Genomic DNA, 22243 nt, shown 5'->3' on the forward strand with positions numbered 1-22243 from the left:
TACATTTCTGGGCGCGCTCTCACTGTGTCACATCTTCCATTGTACATACTCATTATAATTGTGTATGAACACATCCTTGTGAAACTCTTCATTCTATCCAAATTACCTGCTACTTTTTTGTTTTGGAGTATGTGGTCTTATCTTGGGTATGTTGAAAGCTTTTTCAGAATTGGAAGAGATAGAAATGGGTTGGGTGACAAAGAACCTTGTGATTTGCTTTATGGATTAGAATGGAGGCTGTTTGACACTGCCTTGGATGTTGCCATCAGTTAATTCCAGTTTTTGCAAATTGGCAGATGTGAACAAGAGCAGACTTGATGGAAATGCTTCAAAAAATTTTGTGTGATCCTTGCACAAGGGCCATGTTTGTACCCATTTTAAATATATGCTGCTGAGCTGTAATTGCTGACCTTGAAGCTCCTATAAACCGATCAGAAGAGGGTCTTTAAAAAAATTTCCACGGCTGTTTTTTTTTCTAATATTCCCCTCCCACCTATTTCTTTGTTCAAACTGCCTTGCTTACCAAAAGATGTCTGTTGTCCTTGCTAAAATCCTTCATGTATCTGTGCTAAGATACCATCCCCCCTGCTAAACATCTCTACTCTTTGCTTTGCAGCTGTGCTTAACTACTTCACTGCTTGTGCTTATGTGCTTTTTTATCTTTTGACCCTCAAAGTGTAAGTAAGTGATTAGTCCGTACCCATGTTATATCTCTCAGTCACTGATTATAGAGGAAGCTGTATTTTAAAGGATTTACTTGAAAGATCCACCTGTGAGAGGCTAGCTAGCAGCCCCAGTCATTGATTTAAACACCTGTTTTCCTTGCCATTGTGTGCTTGTACACCAGAAGAGGCCAGAGAAGCAACAGCCCATGCTGATAGACGTAAGCTTCAAAATTGCCTGGTATCTCAGATCTCCACTGTGTAGCCTACTTTTTTTTTTTTTTTAAGCAAAACTAAGCATGTACATGTGTTCAAATACTTCACTGGAATTAACACACAGCCCATTTATGAATGCAGCATTCAGACTCTGGAGTAATGATATGTTAATTTTAAATTTATCACCGTTATTGTAATTATGATTAAAGTTCTAGACTTGGATGCCTTCAGATCGGGCCTTCTCATTTAATTAGATTACGTTAAAATGTTTTGGTGGTGCTGCCAGAGAAACTAGATCATCAATGGGAAAAGTATCTCTTGATATTTTGAATACTTTTAATTTTGAGACTGTGTGGGTTTGGAAAGCTAACTGCTGCATGCACACATTGTCTTTTTATTCCAGCGATCTTTGACTGTTTAGTTGTTCTGGTAGAGACATTAAACATCTAGACTTTGATGTTTTATGTGACAGTCTTATCCACTAATTAACTTCATTAATTTTGTAATTAGTGAAGTAAATCAGTGGATAAAATGCCATATAAAACATCAAAGTTTGCATTTTTAATTATAGATTGTATAAAAAATAATCAGCACAACCTTGGATTACTTAACTCAATCCAAATTGCTCAGACAGGGCCATGTAATATGAAAAAGCTGTGTACTGTGGCTTTCTGAGCTGAGACAATCCATCTGAACTCTGAGAATCTAGCCACGGAGAAAAGGCAGCAAACATTGATTTAGTCTGGGTGGGGCTGAGCAGGAGTTCATATGCTGACTAAGCAAACAGAATGACTAAAGTTGTGTGCAATGAAGAGTGAAATATTCAATAAGTTTACTTAAGCATTGTCTGTACCAGAAAGAGAATAGCTGTATAGGTATAGCAATTCCAGCAAATCATCCTAGTGTAGACACATTTTGATCCCTCCCCCATTTTCTACCCCACATAGCTATGCTAGTGAAAACTTTGCTGTAGACACCGGTATACCTGCGAACAATCCTTTTGCCAGCATAGCTTAATTCATTCAGGCAACTAGTATAAACTACCCTGTCAAAAACAGTTCTTCCGTGGTATAAGCTAGGAGGAATACAGGTATAGCTATACTGGCAAACATTTTTCTAGTGTAGACAAAGCCATAGACCTCAGTGAATGAAATAATCTCTCTAATATAAGAAGCAGTTGGCAAACTATAGAATGGCCATTGAAAATATAAAGGCGGTTAGATATGGAACAGTTTTGCCTAAAACAGTTTTGTATGTAAGGACAACATGTGCATGAAAGGCAGTTTGATCTGAATTTTGAAGAAGGTAGGCGGACTCAAATCAAATCAAACAGCGTGTGCTTTGAGGGCAATCGTTAAATCCAAATTCAGTGTACTGGTTCCTGCTCGTTTGGGTTAAGTGATGGAGAGGACGAAAGAATTTTACATCAGAGAAAACTGGAAGTAGCAGGAAGGCAAAAGAGGAAGTATGTTCGGATACACTCCACTCCAACATCACTGAAGGGATATCTCCTTTTAACAAGATTCAAGCAACGTTTACATAGCAAACTTTGGTCAATGCAAGTTACGTTGATATAAAGCTGCCCCAGTATGTTGTTTGTGCAAATGAAAGGAGCAAAGTCTGTACCAGCACTGTGTGTACTACCAAAAGTACTTGTGTTGATACAAAGTGTGGTGCACTATGGGTAGGTATCCTAGCATACTACTTGCCATTGTCCATCTTTAAGATGTTTTGACAGTGCACCATGGGGCAGAAATGAGTTGCACAGGGTAACTGGGAGCAAGAAGTCAGGGTCCCAACATGAAAATGTGTCCATCCCATATGTCATCTTTATCCCATAATTTTCACATCATTTAAAAAAAAAAAAAGTCCCACAGACCCCACAGCCCTCCCCAGTGTATGCCATATCTGACAGAAGCATGGAGCCTGCACAGCTTTCACTATCATAGTCATTGCAAACCCAGGATGCAAGATCCTCCAGTATGTCCAGGCCTGTGAGAGGAACTGAATCAGCAGAAATACAATTGTAATGAAGTGTGTTAAGAATCAATTTATGCCACCATCCACAACCATTCATGAAACAGCTTCCGATGGTGGCGTGCTGCTTCTGGGCCCAAGAATGGAGCATAGACTGCTGGGATTGCATCATAACTTTAGAGCTGACAAGCAGTAGCTTGCAGAACTTTTGATGCAAAAGGCCATATTTGTGGATCTCTCTGTCAAGTTTACCCCAGCCCTAAAGTTCAGGAATACCAAAGTACGAGCTGCACTAACAGTGGAGAAATGAGTGGTAATATCATTGTGGAAACTTATAATCACAGGAATGCTATTGATCAATTTGAAACCATTTTGGAGTTGGTAAATCCACTGTGGGGCCATTAATTGTCTCCTCTTATTCAGGATTGTGACTCTTGACAACATGCAGCACAAAGTGGAAGGATTTGCATCTAAATTTGGATGGTGTGTTAGACAGAACTCCCCTCCCCCCTTTTTTGGCATCCAAGCTCCTTGCCACAGAATATATCAACAGCAAGGACTACTTTTCTGTGGATATGCAACTGTTGGAGTATCACTGGGATGTCTTCTGGACATTAATGGTAGCAGGTCCTAGAAGGTACATAACGCTCTCATCTTTAAGAAGCAGGACTGTTCAGAAAGATACAAGCAGGGACTTTCTTTCCTGACCAGTGGATTGCCATTGGCAAAGATGAAATGCCAAGCATGATCCTGGGTGACCCAGCCTTTTCCTTGCTCTTTTGGTTCTTGACAGCAGTGATGAAGATTCAGCTATTGGCTCAGTAGGTACACAGTGACAATTGGATATGCTTCTTGGTAGATTGAAGGGGCTCAGATGTTTACTCACAAGATTAGATTTTAGTGGAAAAAAAATTATCCCGATGGTGATAGCTGCCTGCTGCAACCTGAATAATATCTGTGAAGCAAAGAGGGGAAAGTTGTTTTGGGGAGTGGAAGGCAGAGGTGGAGCAGCTGTGAGTTGAATCTGAACAGCCAAACACAAGGACCCTCAGAAGAGTTGAATTTTAATTGTGACCCAAAGTAATGTGTTGTGTTGCACTGAGCTCTATCTCAGTGTTTCTCAGCCTTTTTTTTTATAAAGTACTCCTTAAAAGCAAACAAAAAAGAAGTAGCCCCAGTACCTACAGTTTTCAGACACACACAATTTTTTTCTACCATTGTACCGCATTTGTTTAGACAACTTAATCGTAGCCAGGCGGGCGATGAAATTTTTGGGTGTACAAAATAGAAAAATAATAAAGCACTGTATAACTTAAAACAAAATTCAGTTTTCTCCAAATTTCAGTTGTTGACAAACTTCCGCCCCCACCTGTTTCCCCCTCCTCCCCCACACACACTTCTCTCAAGTACCCCTAAGGATACTCATACCACTGGTTGAGAAACACTGCTCTATCTTACTCTGCTGTTTGGGGGCCTGTTATGAAGTGTGTCGCACTTGGTGTACATCTATGCCTATAACACTGTTGATACACTTATTAATTTTGCAGTTCTTGGTGTACATGTATGATTATTACACTGTCACTGATCCTATGATTTGTGTCACACTGTACAGTAACAAAGTGGGTGCTTTCAGAACCGCTAGACACTTGAAGCTAATATTGTGAACTAATAAAGATTAATTCTTTTCAAAACAATAGACTTTTATTCAGTGAAATAATCAGTGCAAAGAAAAATCTGTGCAGTTTTTAAAAGCAAATGTATTAAATCTGAATACATTATTGGAACAGAACTTAACAAGGCGAAAGAACATTCATGTCTGGTTACTTACATATACAGTAACAGTGACTCTCTCAGATCAGTCTGTCGAGCTGTGGGTTGTCCACAATATCTCCTGGGGAATGGCAGAGGTAGGGATGTGGCCCCTCAGGACACACAGATGTTCTGCAGAGTGCTCCTATGTTTTCCATCGATTGCAAAGAGAGTCAAGAATGTGTTGATTAAAACAATAAGACCTGAAGAGACTTCAGCATTTGTTTTTGCAGCCAGAGAAAGCCCCATTATGTCCTGGTACATCTCCCTCTCCTCTTCCTACTGGGAATGAGACTGACTCCTGTCCTTTCTTTCCTTGTCCAGGCTGTCTGCAGTGTTCACCTACCAGGCCCTTTGCTCACAAGCTGATGAAGCAGTGACTTGCAGGAACTCATTGACCATGAAATCCTAAGTCCACTTTTATCTTCTCAGTTTCTGGATTGAGTATACCAGAGTCTAAATTGGAAACCCGTCAAGGCTGCAATGCAGCAGATGCAGATAAAATACAGAGGCACCATTATCAGTTATAGTCTCAACAGAAAGTGAAAGTTAAGACTCCGAGAACTCCCTTCCCTTGCTCCCGTGAGGTTTTAAACAAGACATGCTCATTGACTTTTCTGGTTCAGAGTGCATGTGCACAGTGCCACTCGCTGCCCAGCCATGGGGAGTGTGGCCAGCCAGAGATGAAGGAAATGAGAAGGGAATTTCTAGGCTGCATGAAGCTATGAAAATAGGGGAGTGACACTGATACTGCAACTATTTTACATACGTGGTGATGATTTCAACTGATACTTTACTCCTGAGGGTAATAAAGGTGCAAAAAGCACAGTTGCTGCTTGCCTTCTGAAGCTGCCCAACCTGTATACTGTTCACTACAATAGTGCCTGCTAAAATTATTGCCAAATGGTGTGGGAAAGTGTCCTACAATGGAAGAAGAAATAAGGCAGCCATCCCTAGAACCCTTTGGGAGAGAATTTTAGAGTACTTCCATGAAATTTTTATGGTGATTTCTTGGGAGGATTCAGCGTATGCAATTGTGTACATAAACTTGACACAGAGGAATAAAAAGAAGGTTATGTCTTTTTTTATTATGATGATAATAATTATTATTATTTATTTGCACCGCGAGCTCTTATAGTACAAGTAAATTAATAAAAACGTTGCTTGCTATATCCTGTTAACTTGGGAGTGCCATCAATATATCACTAAAATGGGAAATAAAATGACACCGCTATCAACATTCCTTCTCCTATTCACCTGTGCTCAACTGCTGTCACTGGATGGACTATGGTGTAGTCTCAAACAGCTCCTAGTTTATGGTATGGAAGACCCTCCCCCCAACATACACACTTGTATGTTCCCCATCCTCCTCCTTGGCATCACTTTTCATGACAGAGGTCTTTGGTTTAAGCTGCTTGGATGTCTTCATAGTGGTTTACAGGTTGGTGATGGGGTCTCTGCCATGCATGGCTTGCAGCTTTTTGTAAAAGCACAATGTCAGCAACTCATCACCAGGTCAAACGTTGGCCTCCTTGGCCTTCTGGTATGCCTGACACAGTTCCTTTGCTTTCATGTTGCACTGCTATTGGTCCCTATGGTACCCCTTCTCTTATATCTCCTGTGTAATCTGCTTGTAAATGTCAATGTATCTATGGCTTGTCCATAGCTGTGCTTGCTCAGCCTCTTCTTACAAGCCTAGGAGATCCAATATTTCCGGTCTACTCCAAGCTGGAGTACTTCCTTGTAGGATTGCCTGTGCAGTGCAAACTGGAATGTGTAGTTGGCTTGTTCTCTAGGGGCGTATCTAGACTACACCAAACGGTCGAATGAGGAAAGCGGAGCTTTCAAAAGTGAAAGTAATTAAGGCGTGGCTTTTTTGTCAAATCCCCCCTCCTTGTCGAAAAGCCGCATAAACTTCCTTTTTTAAGGAAGAATGGCTTTTCAGTGAATGGGGCAGCTTGCCGAAAAAAGCCACGTCTTAATTACTTTCACTTTCGAAAGCACAATTAGAAGAAGATATGCAAACTCCCATGGAATTTGCATATCCTCTTTCAACCGTTCGGCGTAGTCTAGATACGCCCTATGAGCCCTGAGCAGTAAAGTTGACAATTGAGACTAGATCGGCAAGTATAGGGCATTGTGGGACAGTTCGGAGGACTGTTAGGATCAATGTAAGTAACTCAATGTCTATATCCATACTAAATCACCCTTAGCACATCAACCATAGCTCAACGCCCTTCAGAAGTGGTGTTACTGTGTCACTGTAATGGGACATTTACATAGGTAGGAGACAAAATTAAGTGCATGCATGTGCAAGCTTATGTCGACCTAACTTTGTAGTGTAGCCCAAGCCTGAGTAGGATCACTGGAGAAATAAACTTAGAGATCAAAATGTGAGCTCTGAAAGGGAGAGAGAAAGGCAAGTAATCTAGAGGGATTATCTTGATAGTCCAGAGCCTGGCCCGAAGCATTTGTCTTCGATAAAGAGAACAAAGTGTAATGCTACCTCTCAGGTGCCTGAGCAAGGAATGCCATAAGTTGAAAAAAGTTGGAATTTTTGCTAATTTAGGCCATTTGGGGATATGGTGGGAATTCAGACTGAGCTATTGATTACTTTGGCAATGAGACTGGTAGCTGCAAACATGCTACATGGTATTCAAAACCACTGCTCTCGGTTTACTGAATGAGTGTTTGCACATGCGTAAGAGAGAAGATGTACACATTTTGGTAAAATGAAAGGAATTATGGTAGAATTTTGTGAATCACTCATCAGCTATATCATATGGGAAATTTTTAACATTTTAATGACATTTCTCTTAATAATCAGGTAACTTACTATTCTTTTTTTTTTTTCTTCATCTTCCTCAATTTTATTTTCCTTTTTCTGCTGTATCTTGGTGTTTCTTCCTATGCATCTTTATCATTGGCTGTTTTTCTCCCTGTTTGATTCACTATTTCTTTCCTTCTTTCCTTGACATTGTTTTGGTTTTGTGCTAATAGCTGGGGCAGGAGGCCATGGAAGGGAGATGAATGTGACACTGCAGTCTGGGTAAAGTGAGGCATCTTTGGATATGTCTATTCTAGTGCTGAGAAGTGTAAATTCTAATTATAGGAGATGTACCCATCTTAACTCTGATCAAGCTAGTGTGCTAAAAATAGATCATCTCCCCTCTCCCGCACACACAAAATAGGTGAATGGCAATGTTGGACAATTCTGTTTTTTATCCCTCTCGTTGTCAAGAAGGGGCATTAGAATATTTGGTCTTGGGACTTCTCAGAAGGGTGTAAGCCCAAGAGCTCAAAGGCTTAGCTACGAAGTTTTCAGGCAGAAAGAATAGTCTTGTGACTGTTAATCCATTCTGTCTGGCACAAGGTTAGAACAAGTGCAGCGTTATACTGCACTTGGTCTCCTTAAAGTAGACTGGAAGCTGGTTCATCTTTGGGCCCACGTCAGTAACCAGCCAAGTGAGGTTCTGGACATTCTTAACTCAGACTTGTGCATGAGTTGCAATTCTTCAATTGCTCCAGGTTCGTGATATCATCTCTCTCTTAAGGAATTAAAAGAACGAAACCAAACACTGGAGTGATTCTGAATCCTAACATTGACTTTTGTATTTCACTGCCCTAAGTGTGAACCTCACTCAGTGAACTAGAGCTCCTCTGAGATCATTTTTCTGCAATGAGTTTATATCCATTTTTATTATTTCTCTTATACTTTGAACAGACTTTCTAACAGAAATAATGTCATTCAGATAATTATATCATAATTGACCTTAGTAATGCACATCCTTGGCTTACTTCAGGATGGTCAATTATCTCATAATTCCCACTTTGTGAGGAATTGTTTTAATTATTTCACTTAAAATGCATAATTTTGTTCGTGTTATTAGAAAACACTACATAATGGTCATATCACAAATGCTTCAAGAGTTACCAGCTTTATTGTGTAGGATTTTTTTTGTCCTATCCTTTCTAGTTATTATTTGTAATACTGGTTTCATTTAATCATCACTTAATTTTTGTCCAATTAAGGTTAGCCATTCATGAGAGCTAGCTGATAACTATCCAAACCATGGGGCTTGAGAAAGATTGGATAGCCCTTGTACTTGAGCTTATTATATTGTTTTTCTTCCTTGTTGCAATGTGAGCCATTTATGGTAATGTAAGTAATTTTCAGTAGAAGTTGAGGTTTAAAAGGTTATAGTAATTCTTGGGGTTTTTCAAGTAATTTGAAAGATTAATTATTACAAGTTGGCAGCACATTGATGTTTGCACTGCTGCTGATGTGATATTTATGGCTTTATGAGAGGTTTATATAGTATTCTTTATTATCAATTAATTTGTGCATGGTCAGGAAAGATATTTGAGGCTGTATCTGGCACCGACATTTCTCTGTGACTGGCACTGTATATCAGAGAGGGAATATGCCACCTCATAAAATTCCTGGAGAGTGTTGGTCTCATTTATTGGTAGTGTTGCTCAACACTGTACAAAACATAATGGGAAACACAGCGTTTAGTGTTTTAGTCTTGTGCTAATGGTTCTACAGACCTAATGTTTCTTAAATGAACTAAATGCATGTGTCAGGGTGCTGAGCCTTGCTGTTCTCATATCTGTTCAGTAGAGCTGGGTCACCATTTTGCATGTATTTACTAGAAATGAACCTTTTCTGCACAAACAGAAAATACAAGTACAGTACCTTAAATTTAAACAGCCACTATCACCAAAAACAGTATTTCCCTATATCTTGTTCAATTATTAGAGAACATGACCTATGAAGCCAGGCTTCATGAACTGGGCTTGTTTAGTTTGGAAAAAAGAAGATTAAGGGGGGGACATGATAGCGGTTTTCAAATATCTAAAAGGGTGTCACAAGGAGGAAGGAGAAAATTTGTTCCTCTTGGTTTCTGAGGACAGGACAAGGAGTAATGGGCTTAAAGTGCAGCAGGGGAGGTTTAGATTGGACATTAGGAAAAAATCCCTAACTGTCAGGGTGGTCAAATATTGGAATAAATTGCCAAGGGAGGTGGTGGAATCTCCCTCTCTGGAGATATTTAAGAACAGGTTAGATAGATATCTGTCAGGGATGGTGTAGACGGAGCTTGGTCCTGCCTTGAGGGCGGGGGGCTGGACTCGATGACCTCTCGAGGTCCCTTCCAGTCCTATGATTCTATGATTCTATTAGATGTGAACAAACTCAAAACTGCTTAGTGGGAAAACGCTTGGTTTTCTAGTAGATTAAGAGTTTATTGAAGAAAACTGCAGTGTGAAATTTATCTATAAATTTTAATAGTTGTTAGAAGGAGGATTCTGGCCCATTAAGTTACAGCCTGCCAAGACATAATGCTGAATCGCTTAATATCTCTAAGCGGCAATCTTGTTCCATCTTCTTTTGAAGGAAGCTGTTAGAAGAGCATTGATATTTTAATCGAAAAACAGAGCGAAGTCTGACAGCTAACCTCTGCTTTTGATGGAGGGTTTTTTGTATGCAGCCTGCTTGTCATGGGATCTCCCACAGGATCCCTAGGTGTAGACTCTGGGAAGAGGCTAGTGCAGATGCCAGTGTCATTTGTAGAGATCTGATACACAACCGCATCTATATAGTTGTCATTCATTTGGCTGAACAGGCCCATTGCATTTGTGCTGTTTTGTATAAGGGGCAATTTTAGGTCTGTCAACACCAGTCACAGAGTTTTTGCAGTATTGCAGTTTTTTATATAGCGATACAGTTTGTAATGGAGAGACAAGATTTGACTGTTAAAAAATCTGTACAGAGGCTCCATGCAGGAGACCAGAGTTAGGCTGCAATTTCTTGCATCTCACTCGTGAAGGCTAGCCTTGTCATCTTCCCGGCCACTGGCACAAAGCCAAATCTTCATTCCTCTCCAAAACCTGTAGGGCAGGAATTAAAATGAAGGTTTAGAGGGACGGGGGTAAGTGAACTGTGCAGCTCAGAATCTTTTTTTTTTTTTTTTTTTTTTTTTTTTAAATCTCTAGATTGTCAGTTCAGATCTAGCCCAGGTCCTCACAGCTTGTTGTAACTAAAGATCCAATTACTCTTTTCTGCAGAAGTATATTAGTCCCAGCGTATCCCAGTTGTTGAATTGCATTCTGCCTACCTAATCCCCCTGATCTCTCTTAGTTTCAGTTGGGAACTTTTTCTTCATTTTCTCTTCTAAAAAGTGTCAAGCTACATGCTTACGCCCAAGAACATAATTGAAACCTTACCTTGTAATAACCTCATGCTCCTGATCTTCTGCTCAACATCCAAAGCTGGACCAGCTAAATGGCCTTAAAAAAACTGTGCAAAATTATACACATCCAATCACACAGGCAAATTACAGGATTTTTGTTTGGGGTTGAAAGAAAAGTAAAATATTCATTTTTTTTTCTCATTTTCCTTCTCTTTTTATGGTGTAAAGGAAAGACAAAACTCTTTGCACCGTGGCTAGGAAATGTTCGTGGCAGTTTTAAGAAGTAAGTTTATGTCAATACTGTAGACCGAGGCTACTCAACACGTGGCCCGCAGGCCACATGCGGCCCACAGCCTGTTTGTTTGCGGCCCGTGGGTGGGAGCTAAAACACAAAAGTAGTCAATAGTAGTCTTCTGTTGAAATGCGTTTTAGTAGTTAAATTTCTGGACTGTCATTTCTCATTAAAAGTGCTGACGTATGAGTGGAAATCAGGTAAATAGTGCATTTTATTAATATCAGCAGAACTGACTTAAATGGGGCCTGCGTGTTGTGTAGTCTTTCCTTAATTTTTGTATTCATGCCCGTCAGTGTGAAAGAAGGTATTTGCATATTTTTGCATGTGCATGCAACCACACTTAAGTTGCGGCCATCGGCACGTGCTATGAGTATCATCGTGGCTCCCGGAGCTTCCAAAGTTGAGTAGCCCTGCTGTAAACCCTGTGCCAGCATAGCTCCAATAAAAGTTTGTCTGTCAACACTATTGCTTATATCTTAGAATCATCATATGGTTGAATGAAACCTTAGGAAGTTGAGCCCAACCTCCTAATAAAAACAGGATCAATCCCAACTAAATCATTCCAGCCAGGGCTTCGTCAAGCCAGCATGTAAAAACCTATAGGGATGGAGATTCCACCACCTCCATAGGTAACCCATTCCAGTGCTTCCCCACCCTCCTAGTGAAATAGTTTTTCCTAATATCCAATCTAAACCTCTCCAACTGCAACTTGAGACCATTGTTCCTCGTTCTGTCATCTGCCACAGCTGAGAACAGCCTCCTTCCATCCTCTTTGAAACCCCCCTTCAGGTAGTTAAAGGCTGCTATCAAATCCCCTTCCACTCTTCTGTAGACTAAATAAGCCCAAATCCCTCAGTCTCTCCTCCTGACTAAGTCATGTTCTCCAGCCCCCTAATCATTTTTGTTGCCCTCGCTGGACTTTCTATGTGTCCACATCCTTTCTGTAATGGGAGGCCCAGAATTGGACACAGTACTCCAGATGTGGCCTTACCAGTGCTGAATAAAAGGGGATAATCACTTCTCTAGATCTGTTGGCAATGCTCTTACTAGTGCACCCTAATATGATGTTAACCTTCTTGGCTACAAGGGCACACTGTTGACCCATATCCAGCTTCTCATCCATTGTAATCCTGAGGTCTTTTTCTGGCAAACTGCTGCTTAGGCAGTCAGTCCCCAGCCTGTAACAGTGCTTCTCTGTGTATCACCAGCCAAAAGAGTTACATTGTATGGGGCTGCCTAGGATTTTTCCACTTTAGTACCAAGTACTGATTGGACTTAAAGCAATTATGCCATTAAACAGTATGCATTGGCCCAGTGCCCAATATGGTGATCATCTTTTAAGTGCTGGTGATAATTAACTACTTTATCATTCTAATAGGGCACTCTAAATTATAGTTTTATTGAGCAGCAAAATCAAAGATTAAAATGATATCTGCAGTACCAAGGTTAACTATATTGAGAAAAATGAAACCATGTGGCTTCTAATTTATGAAAATAAATATTTCTATTTAAATAAGTACAGCAGTTTACTCTGATTCTTTAGATGTAATTCTAATTGCAGCTTGTGATTTATGTGAATATGAATGTAAGGGAGTACTCTTACGGCTTATATTGCAAAGGGAATCCTCAACAGTAGATAATACTAAGGTTACATCTACACTATGAGTTTTCTCAGCAAAAAAGATGCTAATGAGAGACTCATCTGCATGAGTCGTGATCTCTTTTGCATATTTTCTGCCGATCCGTTTTTGCGCAAAAACAAGCAGCATGGACGTTTTCTTTTTGTGCAAAAAAAACTTTTTCCACAAGATCCTTATGCCCCAAAAACGGTTTACCGATCTTGTGGAGAAAGGGGTTTTTGCTCAGAAAGAAAACATCCACACTGCTTCTTTTTGCACAAAAACCCCAGCACAAAAACGGATAGGCAGAAAATATGCAAATGAGATTGCAACTCAAGCAAATGAGTCCCTCATTAGCATATTTTTGGTGGACAAAACCTCCTAGAGTAGACGTACCCTAAGAGTTTGCCTACACAGTGGAGTAATGCACGCGGGGGGGGGGGGTGATTTCTAATGTTTATTAACATGTTGCATTTGATTTGATCTGTGTAGACCCTACTCACTGATGGTGCTCACGAAATGTTCCCTTTAATATTTCAAAATGCACCAGTGATTATGATCTATGCTAGCTTTTCAAATTTATATTTTTTTCCAATATCGTGAATGTGTAAATAACCAGAACCTGTGAAAAATAGAGGGGAAATTTTTGCCAGCACCCCCTAAAAAAATCAAAAAATTTCAATCAAGTCTATAAATAATTTGGTAGGGAAGGCTTCAATTCAAAAAGGCATTTCTTTCTTTTTTTTTTTTTTTTTTTTTTTTTTAAAGCATATGCTTAACGTTTAGCATAGCTTAAACTCTCATTGAAGTCAGTGGGATTTCAGCATTTGCGCAAGTGCTTTCTTGAGTAGGGCGCTGTTATCACATGCTTAAGTGCTGTCACGAATCAGAGCCACAGTGTTTTAAGAATATTGAAGTATGAGAAGTACCAGTGGTGTCAGAATGCATTAAAAGCTACTCTGGGCATATGTTTATCCTGATGCTGCTTTACTCGTACACTCAAAAAACTCTTCTTGAAGAGTATAGGGTACAGCTGAACAAAATGTAAATTACATCCCAGGAGAAATGCTAACATTACAATGTTGGATTTTTTAAAAATCTCAGATAGAAACAAAATGTCAAAATTTCAGAACTTTGTATGCAACAGAAATTACGAAAAATTTAAAGTGAGAAATTTCATCATATTATGTTTTGACATTTTCAAATGAAATGAAACGTTTTGACATTCCTAAAATCAAAATGTTTCATTTTGGTTTGTTTATATGTACCAAAAAATGTCGTTTTCAGTCAATTTAAAAATAAACTGTATTTTCTTTTGCAATGCATTGGCCTATATATAGGAGCTTAGTTCAGCAGTCTGATGACCTGTTCTCCCTTCTAAAAGTTAACTCTCTGGTTGGACTACATATTTCATGATGCACACAGTCATGTGACTCCTGAGATGCACTGCTGAGAGGTTGGTCAGGGATCACCACATTGTATTATGGGAAATAGTGTTGTAGGGACCCTGATGGAAAGAAGAGTACAGGGGTCCACAGTATAGTTCCCATAAGGCAATGCACTAATTGGGAGAATGCAGTTTAATGTTGTATTAAACGGATTTGAAACTAAATGTTTTGGGCTAGTTCAAAAACATATTTTCGCATTTGGGTCAGACCAACCTGAAATGAAATATTTCATAACAGATTTTCAAATGGAAAAATTTCAATTTTTCATTTTTCATCAGGAAACTGTTCTAACAGAAAATTTGGCCAACTCCAATATGGGGAATTTTAATTAAAGATGGGAATAAGACTTGCATCTTTTTGACAATGTCTACATTGGACTTTTTAGCTAAAAATTCTCTACTGTTATAGTTCTAAAATTGTTATTCCTTTTCATTGCTTCTGTTGAGACAACTTCAGAAAACCTAGCATAGATGCTCTTACAATGGTTGACATAATGAAGCTTATCATCCCAATGATTGCCCGTATCTTGATTATATCAGTGCTCCAACCATTGCTACCTCTAGCAGAGATGCATCTTTGTCAGAAATGTTTGGAAATAGTAGGGAAATAAGCTTAAGATAGGCTTCAGTGTTCAGGCATACAGAAAGCATTCTGCAGTCTGAGCAGAACATGCACAGGTATGTTCTATGGCTAGCTATTCTTTGAGCCTTACCACAAGTTTAATGGTCTAATAAATGAACTGAAGAAAAAATCAGCAATAAGGGAAAAAAACTCTTTTAAATATAAATTTGTTTCTGGGCTTGAATTCTATTTTTGTGTCAGTATTAAAATAAATGTCTGATTTTCAGAGGGCGACCCTTAAAAATTAATATACCATCTGGGACATGATCCAAAATTAAATAAAAACTGGATACAGTACAAAGGAGGGGAAATGCCGAAAGAATAGATCAAATATGGTTTGTGTATTTGTTTTTGTTTATTTTTAGATAAAATAGGTGGACAAATAGTCATCAAATGATGGTACAACAGAAACATTTATTTTTCTCATCATTCCTATCAATAGAGTGCTGCAACTCTGCAGATACTCACTTTATATCCAAGGGTATCCACTAGGGATGTTAAATATCGGTTAATTGAATAATTGATTATGCTTATGAATTCTTATCGGTTACTTGACTATTCTATAGTTCTGCAGGGATGGGGTGGCAGCCAGTGTACTCTGCCCCCAGCCCTGAGGACCCCCTACCACTTCACTCTGCTGCCTTCATGGGGTGGTAGTCCATGAGGGGAGCCAGTTTTAAAACGGTTCTTCTCACAGTCTGGCTGCCTGTCGCCTCACGCTGCTGCTTCTGATACAGAGGACTCAGCGTGGAGTAGCAGCAGCCCCTGTGCATGGGGGGAGGAAGGGGCAGGTCTGAGCTCCTGGACCCAGCACAAGCCAGAACCGAGCCAGGCTGCCTGCCCACCTGGCTCCTAATTAGGGTTGCTAGGTGTCTGGTTTTGAACCGGACAGTCTGGTATTTGAGCTTTCTGTCCGGAAACAAATTGAGAAAATACCGGACATATAAATGTCTGGTATTTTCTAAGTAAGTTTTGTTATTATCATGAGTATCGGTACGTAGTTGCGTGCTGTTTGGCTGGTAGACATGCTCACACTGCATGAGCATGTCTTCCAGCCAAGCAGCACGCAACTACACAGTAGGGAGTGGGGGCAGGGCCAAGGCGGAATGCAATCCTCGGGGCTGGACTGGGACGGGCAGCACCCCAGGATCTGCATGTGTCCGGGACAGCCCCACTCCCCACCAGCTGGTTCTCCTCCCCCCGATCTATCCTGGCCAGCCCCACTCCCCCCAACCTCCTCCTGGTCAGCCCTGCTTCCCACCGGCCAGTTCTCTCCCCTCTCGCCTCTCCCCTACTCCCCTCCTGGCCAGTCCCCCTCCCCATCTGAGATCAATTGTGTCCAGTATTTATTTATTTATTTATTTATTTATTTTGAAACCATCTGGTAACCCTACTCCGAATACAGGCAGTCCCCGGGTTACGTACAAGATAAGGACTGTAGGTTTGTTCTTAAGTTGAATCTGTATGTAAGTCGGAACTGGCATCAGCCGCTGCTGAAATTGATCAGTTTCAACTGCCGCTGAATCTGGACGCCAGTTCCGACTTACATACAGATTCAACTTAAGAAACCCAGGCGTCCCCAAGTCAGCTGCTGCTGAAACTGATCAGCGGCTGATTCCAGGAAGCCTGGGGCAGAGCAACTTTGCCTCGGGCTTCCTGTAGTCAGCCGCTGGTCAGTTTCAGCAGCGGCTGACTTGGGGACGCCTGGGGCAGAGCAGCTGGGGTGCTGCTCTACCCCAGGGGTAGGCAAGAAAAGCCTGGTCTGCTGGGGGGAGGGGGGGAGGGAGAGCACTAGCTGCACCCACCCCCAGCAGAGCAGGGAGACGGGGGTGGCGGGACCGCCCAAGTCCTCCACGGCTTTGCTCCGTCTCTCTGGTCTGCTGACCTGGGAGACGCGGAGCAAAGCCGCAGAGCACGCGGGCAGCGGGACAGTGAAGGCGCGCCGCGGCTGTCCCACTGCTGGCGTGCTCCGAGGCTTTGCTCCCCATCTCCCTGGTCTGCTGGTCAGACCAGGGAGACGGGGAACAAAGCCTTGGAGCATGCCCGCAGCAGGACAGCCCAGGCGCGCTTGAGCTGTCCCGCTGCGGGCGTGCTCCGTGGCTTTGCTCCCCGTCTCCCTGGTCTGCCTGTACACTATAAATGCAGAGCTGCAGCAAGGGTAGGTCCTGGACCCGGCACAAGCCAAGACTTAGCTAGCCTGCTGGGCAGCCTACAAAAAATTTCCTGGCCTGGTGGCGTGGGGGGTGCGTGTAGTCTATAGAATTAACTGAGAAACTTTTGCTTATCGGTTAATCGACTTCACTATTGCATCTCTAGTATTCACATCTGTGGGTGTCAGTGCAGATATCTGCAACTAATTTTTGTGGATACAAATGCAGACAGCAATTTTGTATTTGCTCAGGGCTCTATCTATCAGTTCTGATTCCAGAAAACCCTAGGGAGTTAGTTAACCATGTGCTTTAGTGCTTTTCAGCATCAAAGCCAGAGTGCTTAACACTTGGCAGGATCAAGCCTGTTAAAAATGAATCAGCCAGGCTGCGTCATTTACATTCTTGTTCGTATATCTATACGTATAAAATTATGATGACTAATTTAGTTGTTACCACTCGAAAGAGAGATCTTGGTGTCATTCTGGTTAGTTCTCTGAAAACATCCACTCAGTGCAAAGCAGCAGTCAAGAAAGCAAACAGAATGTTAGGAATCATTTTTTAAAAGGAGTAGAGAATAAGACCAATAATATCTTATTGCCTCAATATAAATCTATGGTTGTCCTACATTTTGAATACTGTGTGCAGGTGTGGTTGCCTTATTGCAAAAAAGATATCTTGACGTCGGAAAAAGTTCAGGAAAGGGATGATTGTCATGAGGCGAGATTAATAAGACTGGTACTTTAGTTTTGAAAAGAGAAGTCTAAAAAGGGATACAATAAAGGCCTATAAAATCATGATTGGTGTGGAGAAAGTAAATAAGGAATAGTTATTTAATTGTTCCATAACAGAAGAACTAGGGGCCACCAAACAAAATTAATAGGTAACAAGTTAAAAACAAACAAAAGGACGTATTTCTTTACACAACTCTGTCAACCTGTGGAACTCCTTGACAGGGGATATTGTGAAGATCGGGGCTTTAATAGGGTTCAAAAAAGAACGAGTTAAATTCATGGAGGTTAGGTCCATCAGTGGCTGTTGGCCAGGATGGGCAGGTACGATGTCCCTAGTCTCCGTGTGTCAGAAGCTGGGCAACAGGGGATGGATCTCCTCTTCTATTCATTCCTTCTGGAGCATCTGGCATTGGCCACTGTCAAAAGACAAGATACTAGGTTATATGGATCTTTGGTCTGACCCAGTATGGCCGTTCTAATGTTCTTATGTATATCAAAATATAGTCTGTCTCCACTAAATGTTGGCAATACTCTTGAGGGTTTTTTTTTCCTGCCTATATCAGCAGAATAGAGTTAAGAGTTATAGGAAGTTAATGCATCACTGGAGAGTTAATGGTTTTCCTTTTCCACCCTACCTCCCTTCCCTTAAATGTAAAATGTAATGTTCTAGTAGGTGACTCACAGCAACAGGTCTGACTGAACCTTTGTGTCCTCTTTCTGGTCTCTGAGTGTACCCCCGTCAACAGTTGTGCCTTATACCTTTATGTATCTGAGGAGAAATTTGAAATTCCTCCCCAGTCTTTGACCAGACCCTGCACTACAGAACACCTGTAGAACCAGATAAATATGGGCACTTGCAGTTCTTTCCTTCAGGGGTCTGTGGCCAATGATATATAGCAGGAGTTCTCAAATTGGGGGCCGGAACCCCAGGGGGTTTCGAGGTTATTACCTGGGGAGATGTGAGCGGTCACCCTCCATCTCAAACTCCGCTTTGCCTCCAGCATTTATTAAGGGTGGTAAATATACTAAAAAGTGTTTTTTAAAAAACATTTATAGGGTGGCTCTCACTCTCTCAGAGGTTTGTTGTGTCACCAGTACAAAATGTTGAGAACCAGTGGCATATAGTGACAAAATAGCCTTCTGAAAACAAAAGAAATGTGTGTTTTTAACAGGAACAAAGCAGAGAGAGAAGATTTTAAAACAGTCTACACATTTTGTCCATTTTCTGTAAAGAGAGACAAAGTAGGTGAGGTAATAAGATAAGTGGGTCCCATAAAAATATTACCTTACCTACTTTGCCCGTCTTATATCATGGCACAACACAGCTACAGCAAAACTGCAGATATCTTATATAAAGGCTAAACATCCCCTAGAAGTATTCTAGGCAGGTTTTCCTTCTTCAGATGCCCCCAGCCTTTGTCTCTGCCTGGATTCCTCAAACAACTACCCCATTTCCTTTGAGACAGTGTCACTTTTAAACCTAGCAATAGTTTCTTTGTTGTTCTGTGTTTCTGAGCTTTGACCCTTCTGATCAAAACCACTGCTGTAGGTTGGTTGGAGCTATAGGTAAAATCGTCAAAGCCAGTATAGCTTTGGCATTGTTTCCTAATCAAACTCTCATCTATTTTCTGAGGGTTGATCTGGACCCATTATTTTCCTTCCTCATTTTTCATGGTAACCCTCTGTATATTTGTAAACATCCCCAGATCTCTGTCATTCTGGGCCTCAACTATTTGGTGCTGCAGTAAGTTATCATTTATACAGCAGTTTCTGCCAATGATTTTATGCAGAGTGTCAATATGAATCTTATTAGTTAATGATCATTGATTAAATCCCTAAGTGTTATCCAGGCCTCAAAACCACCTCCCCCATCACCCTCTGGTTGTCTATCTGTTGAGAGCAATCAGAATGAGACTGTGTACATGTGTCACATTTCCCCTTCTCCCTTCTAATTTCAGAGCTCTTCTGTGTCTCCATCAGCTAGTTTCAGAACAGCAGAGAAGCATAGGAACTCAACAGATTACTCTTCAGAAAGCAAAAAGCAGAAAACGGAAGAGAAAGAAATAGCAACTCGTTATGTGAGTAAAACATTTGCATGATGTATTGCTAATCTAAATGGTTTTTGTAGTTGTGTCAAACACATCGGCTGTGTCTACATTGGCACCCTTTTCCGTAAAAGGGTGCCAATGTAGACACAGCCATCATGTTTAATAAAAAAAAAAAAACAACAACAACAACCCATGGATAAATAGTAACTGGTCCTGAGCATGAATGCGAGTTGTAGCACTATCTGGCCCTTTAAAATTACAGAACATGTGAAATGCAATGCATCATGTTGTCTGGGATTCAGAAGACTTGGTTTCTATCTGGTCTTCTTCTGTGTAACCTTGGGTAAGTCACTTCATCTCTCTTTGCCTCCTTTACCCTTCTGTAAAATGGGATTAATGAGATGTAAAGCACTTCTACATAATGTAAGAACTTTATCAACTTAAATAGGACCAAAGAAATAGGAAATATTGAACAGTTATGTGATGCTTTATGGTGCTAGATATTTTATTCTTTTTTAAGAGACCACAGACCTGTGGATATTTATTTTTAAGAATTTTGACTTGTCATTGCAGGACAGTGATGGTGAAAAGAGTGACGATAACTTGGTGGTCGATGTTTCAAATGAGGTATGTGTTAACACTGCTTCCTGTGCCTTACAATAATAGAGTGCATTTTAAGTTTCAGTGTAGGTCAGATGTATTCCTCCACAAAGTGGCTTGTAATTTCTAAAGAAATCCAGCCCCATCTTTTTATTGTCTTGGTTCTAAAATATTATTTATAACAGCAGCACTTCTTCAGAAGAGCTTCTCTCTGCTGTTTTATATAATTAAAAAATGCAATCATACCTTGCACATTTTAAAGCAGATAGGGCATTGCTATGGTATAGTGTACTGTATGTGTTGTGTTCTTGCTGTGCCACTGACCTTGAACAAGGCAATTAGCCTTTTAGATGCCTCAGTTTCCCCATCTGTGACATGAAGAATGTAATTCTTAATGACTTTGTACTAGGCATTATCATTATATTTATATGATTAACAATATACAACGTTAAGTATTTATTGTATTTGTTTGTTATACATATATATTTTTAAATCACACAAACCAAATGAATTATGAAGTCCGTCCAGTAATGCTAAATGTTTTATTTAGAGGTCTTCCCCAAAAGCCTGAATTACTATAGATGGGTGTTTTGAGTAGGTAGGAGCATGTTACACTAACCCATGTTATTCTTTTATAGGATCCTTCTTCCCCTCGAGGGAGCCCAGCACATTCTCCAAGAGAGAATGGCTTGGACAAGACCCGACTCCTTAAGAAAGATGCACCAATTAGCCCAGCCTCTATTGCATCTTCTAGCAGTACTCCTTCCTCAAAATCCAAAGAACTTAGCCTTGTAAGTGGTTTTGAGCACTCTTGACCTATAGCAGGACACAAATGTGCATGTCCACCAGATCATATTTGCATATCTAATGGGATCTGTAAATCACTATGGGACATAATACAACTTGAGGCTGCATATAAAGGAATGAGAAGGGTTTATTAAACTATCAATGTAAATAGATGATGGATGTGTCTGAGTTGTGGTAACTTTTCACGTGAGGGAGGAGAGAAATATGTCATTCGGAGGATGATAAAAAAAAAGAGCATACCTAAGTTCCTTGATTATATATATTTTTTGTACTGTGGTTTTTATAGTACTTTCAGCTTGGATATGATTTGATTGGTAGCTTTGTTTGGATGACGAGGCTATATACAACTGTCATAATTTTCATTTTCTGTCTGTCATTTATGAGAGTCCTCCTTGACTTGCATCACAAATCACAATGCAAGAAAGGGTTACTTGGGAGTGTGTGAGAAGGTCTCGTCTTTCGTTGACCATTGTTTATCACGTTCCTGACCTGCACTGTAACTCTTCCTGCATATCTGTACCTTTCTACTTCTCACATCATTATTTAAAGCAGTTCTGTGGTGACTGTAGTACTCAGGAAAGGTGCTGGAGTCGTAGGTTTACATGCAGAAGTTGTTGTTTGTCCACCAAACAGGCATACCACAGTAGTGCCTGTACCAGATTGCTTACTCCAGTGGCTCCCAAATTTTTTTTTTTATACTGGGGACTGGCAAACTCATTCACAAGCTTTTGGCAGGCCAGCAACATTTTATTTAAAAAAAATTTGCATGTTCATTATGAATATGCATCTATGCAAATAAAATGTTGCCGGTCAGCCAAAAGTTTGTGAATGGATTTGACGGTCCCCAATATAAAAAGCCCCAACCCCCACGGACTCCAGTACCAGCCCTAACCCCTAGAGTCCCTATCTCCTCTACCCCCGCAGTGCCATCCACTGACCCCAGAGTCCCCTGTCCCAAATTCCTCAGTTGCATCCTTCTGTTTCCAGAGCTCCAGTGTACCCAGTCCCCCCTCTGCCAGATCACCCCGCTGCCAGTCCCCAATATTTGCCCTGTCCTCAGCGTCAG

At 40.7% G+C, this 22243-nt stretch overlaps 1 protein-coding gene across 6 annotated transcripts in view; it reads left to right on the forward strand.

Annotated features, from left to right (window-relative positions):
* Window positions 1-22243, forward strand: part of LOC102460994 (TLE family member 4, transcriptional corepressor) — a 133769-nt gene that overhangs the window by 97499 nt on the left and 14027 nt on the right. For all 6 annotated transcript variants that reach the window (XM_075931744.2, XM_075931745.2, XM_075931746.2 and 3 more), the window contains 3 exons: window positions 19681-19800; window positions 20344-20397; window positions 21009-21161. In XM_075931744.2, the coding sequence (XP_075787859.2) occupies window positions 19681-19800; window positions 20344-20397; window positions 21009-21161 (327 nt within the window). The remainder of the gene's footprint in view (window positions 1-19680; window positions 19801-20343; window positions 20398-21008; window positions 21162-22243) is intronic.

This window comes from Pelodiscus sinensis, chromosome 6, assembly GCF_052426305.1.
Source record: "Pelodiscus sinensis isolate ZL-2025 chromosome 6, ASM5242630v1, whole genome shotgun sequence".
Lineage (NCBI taxonomy): Eukaryota > Metazoa > Chordata > Testudines > Trionychidae > Pelodiscus > Pelodiscus sinensis.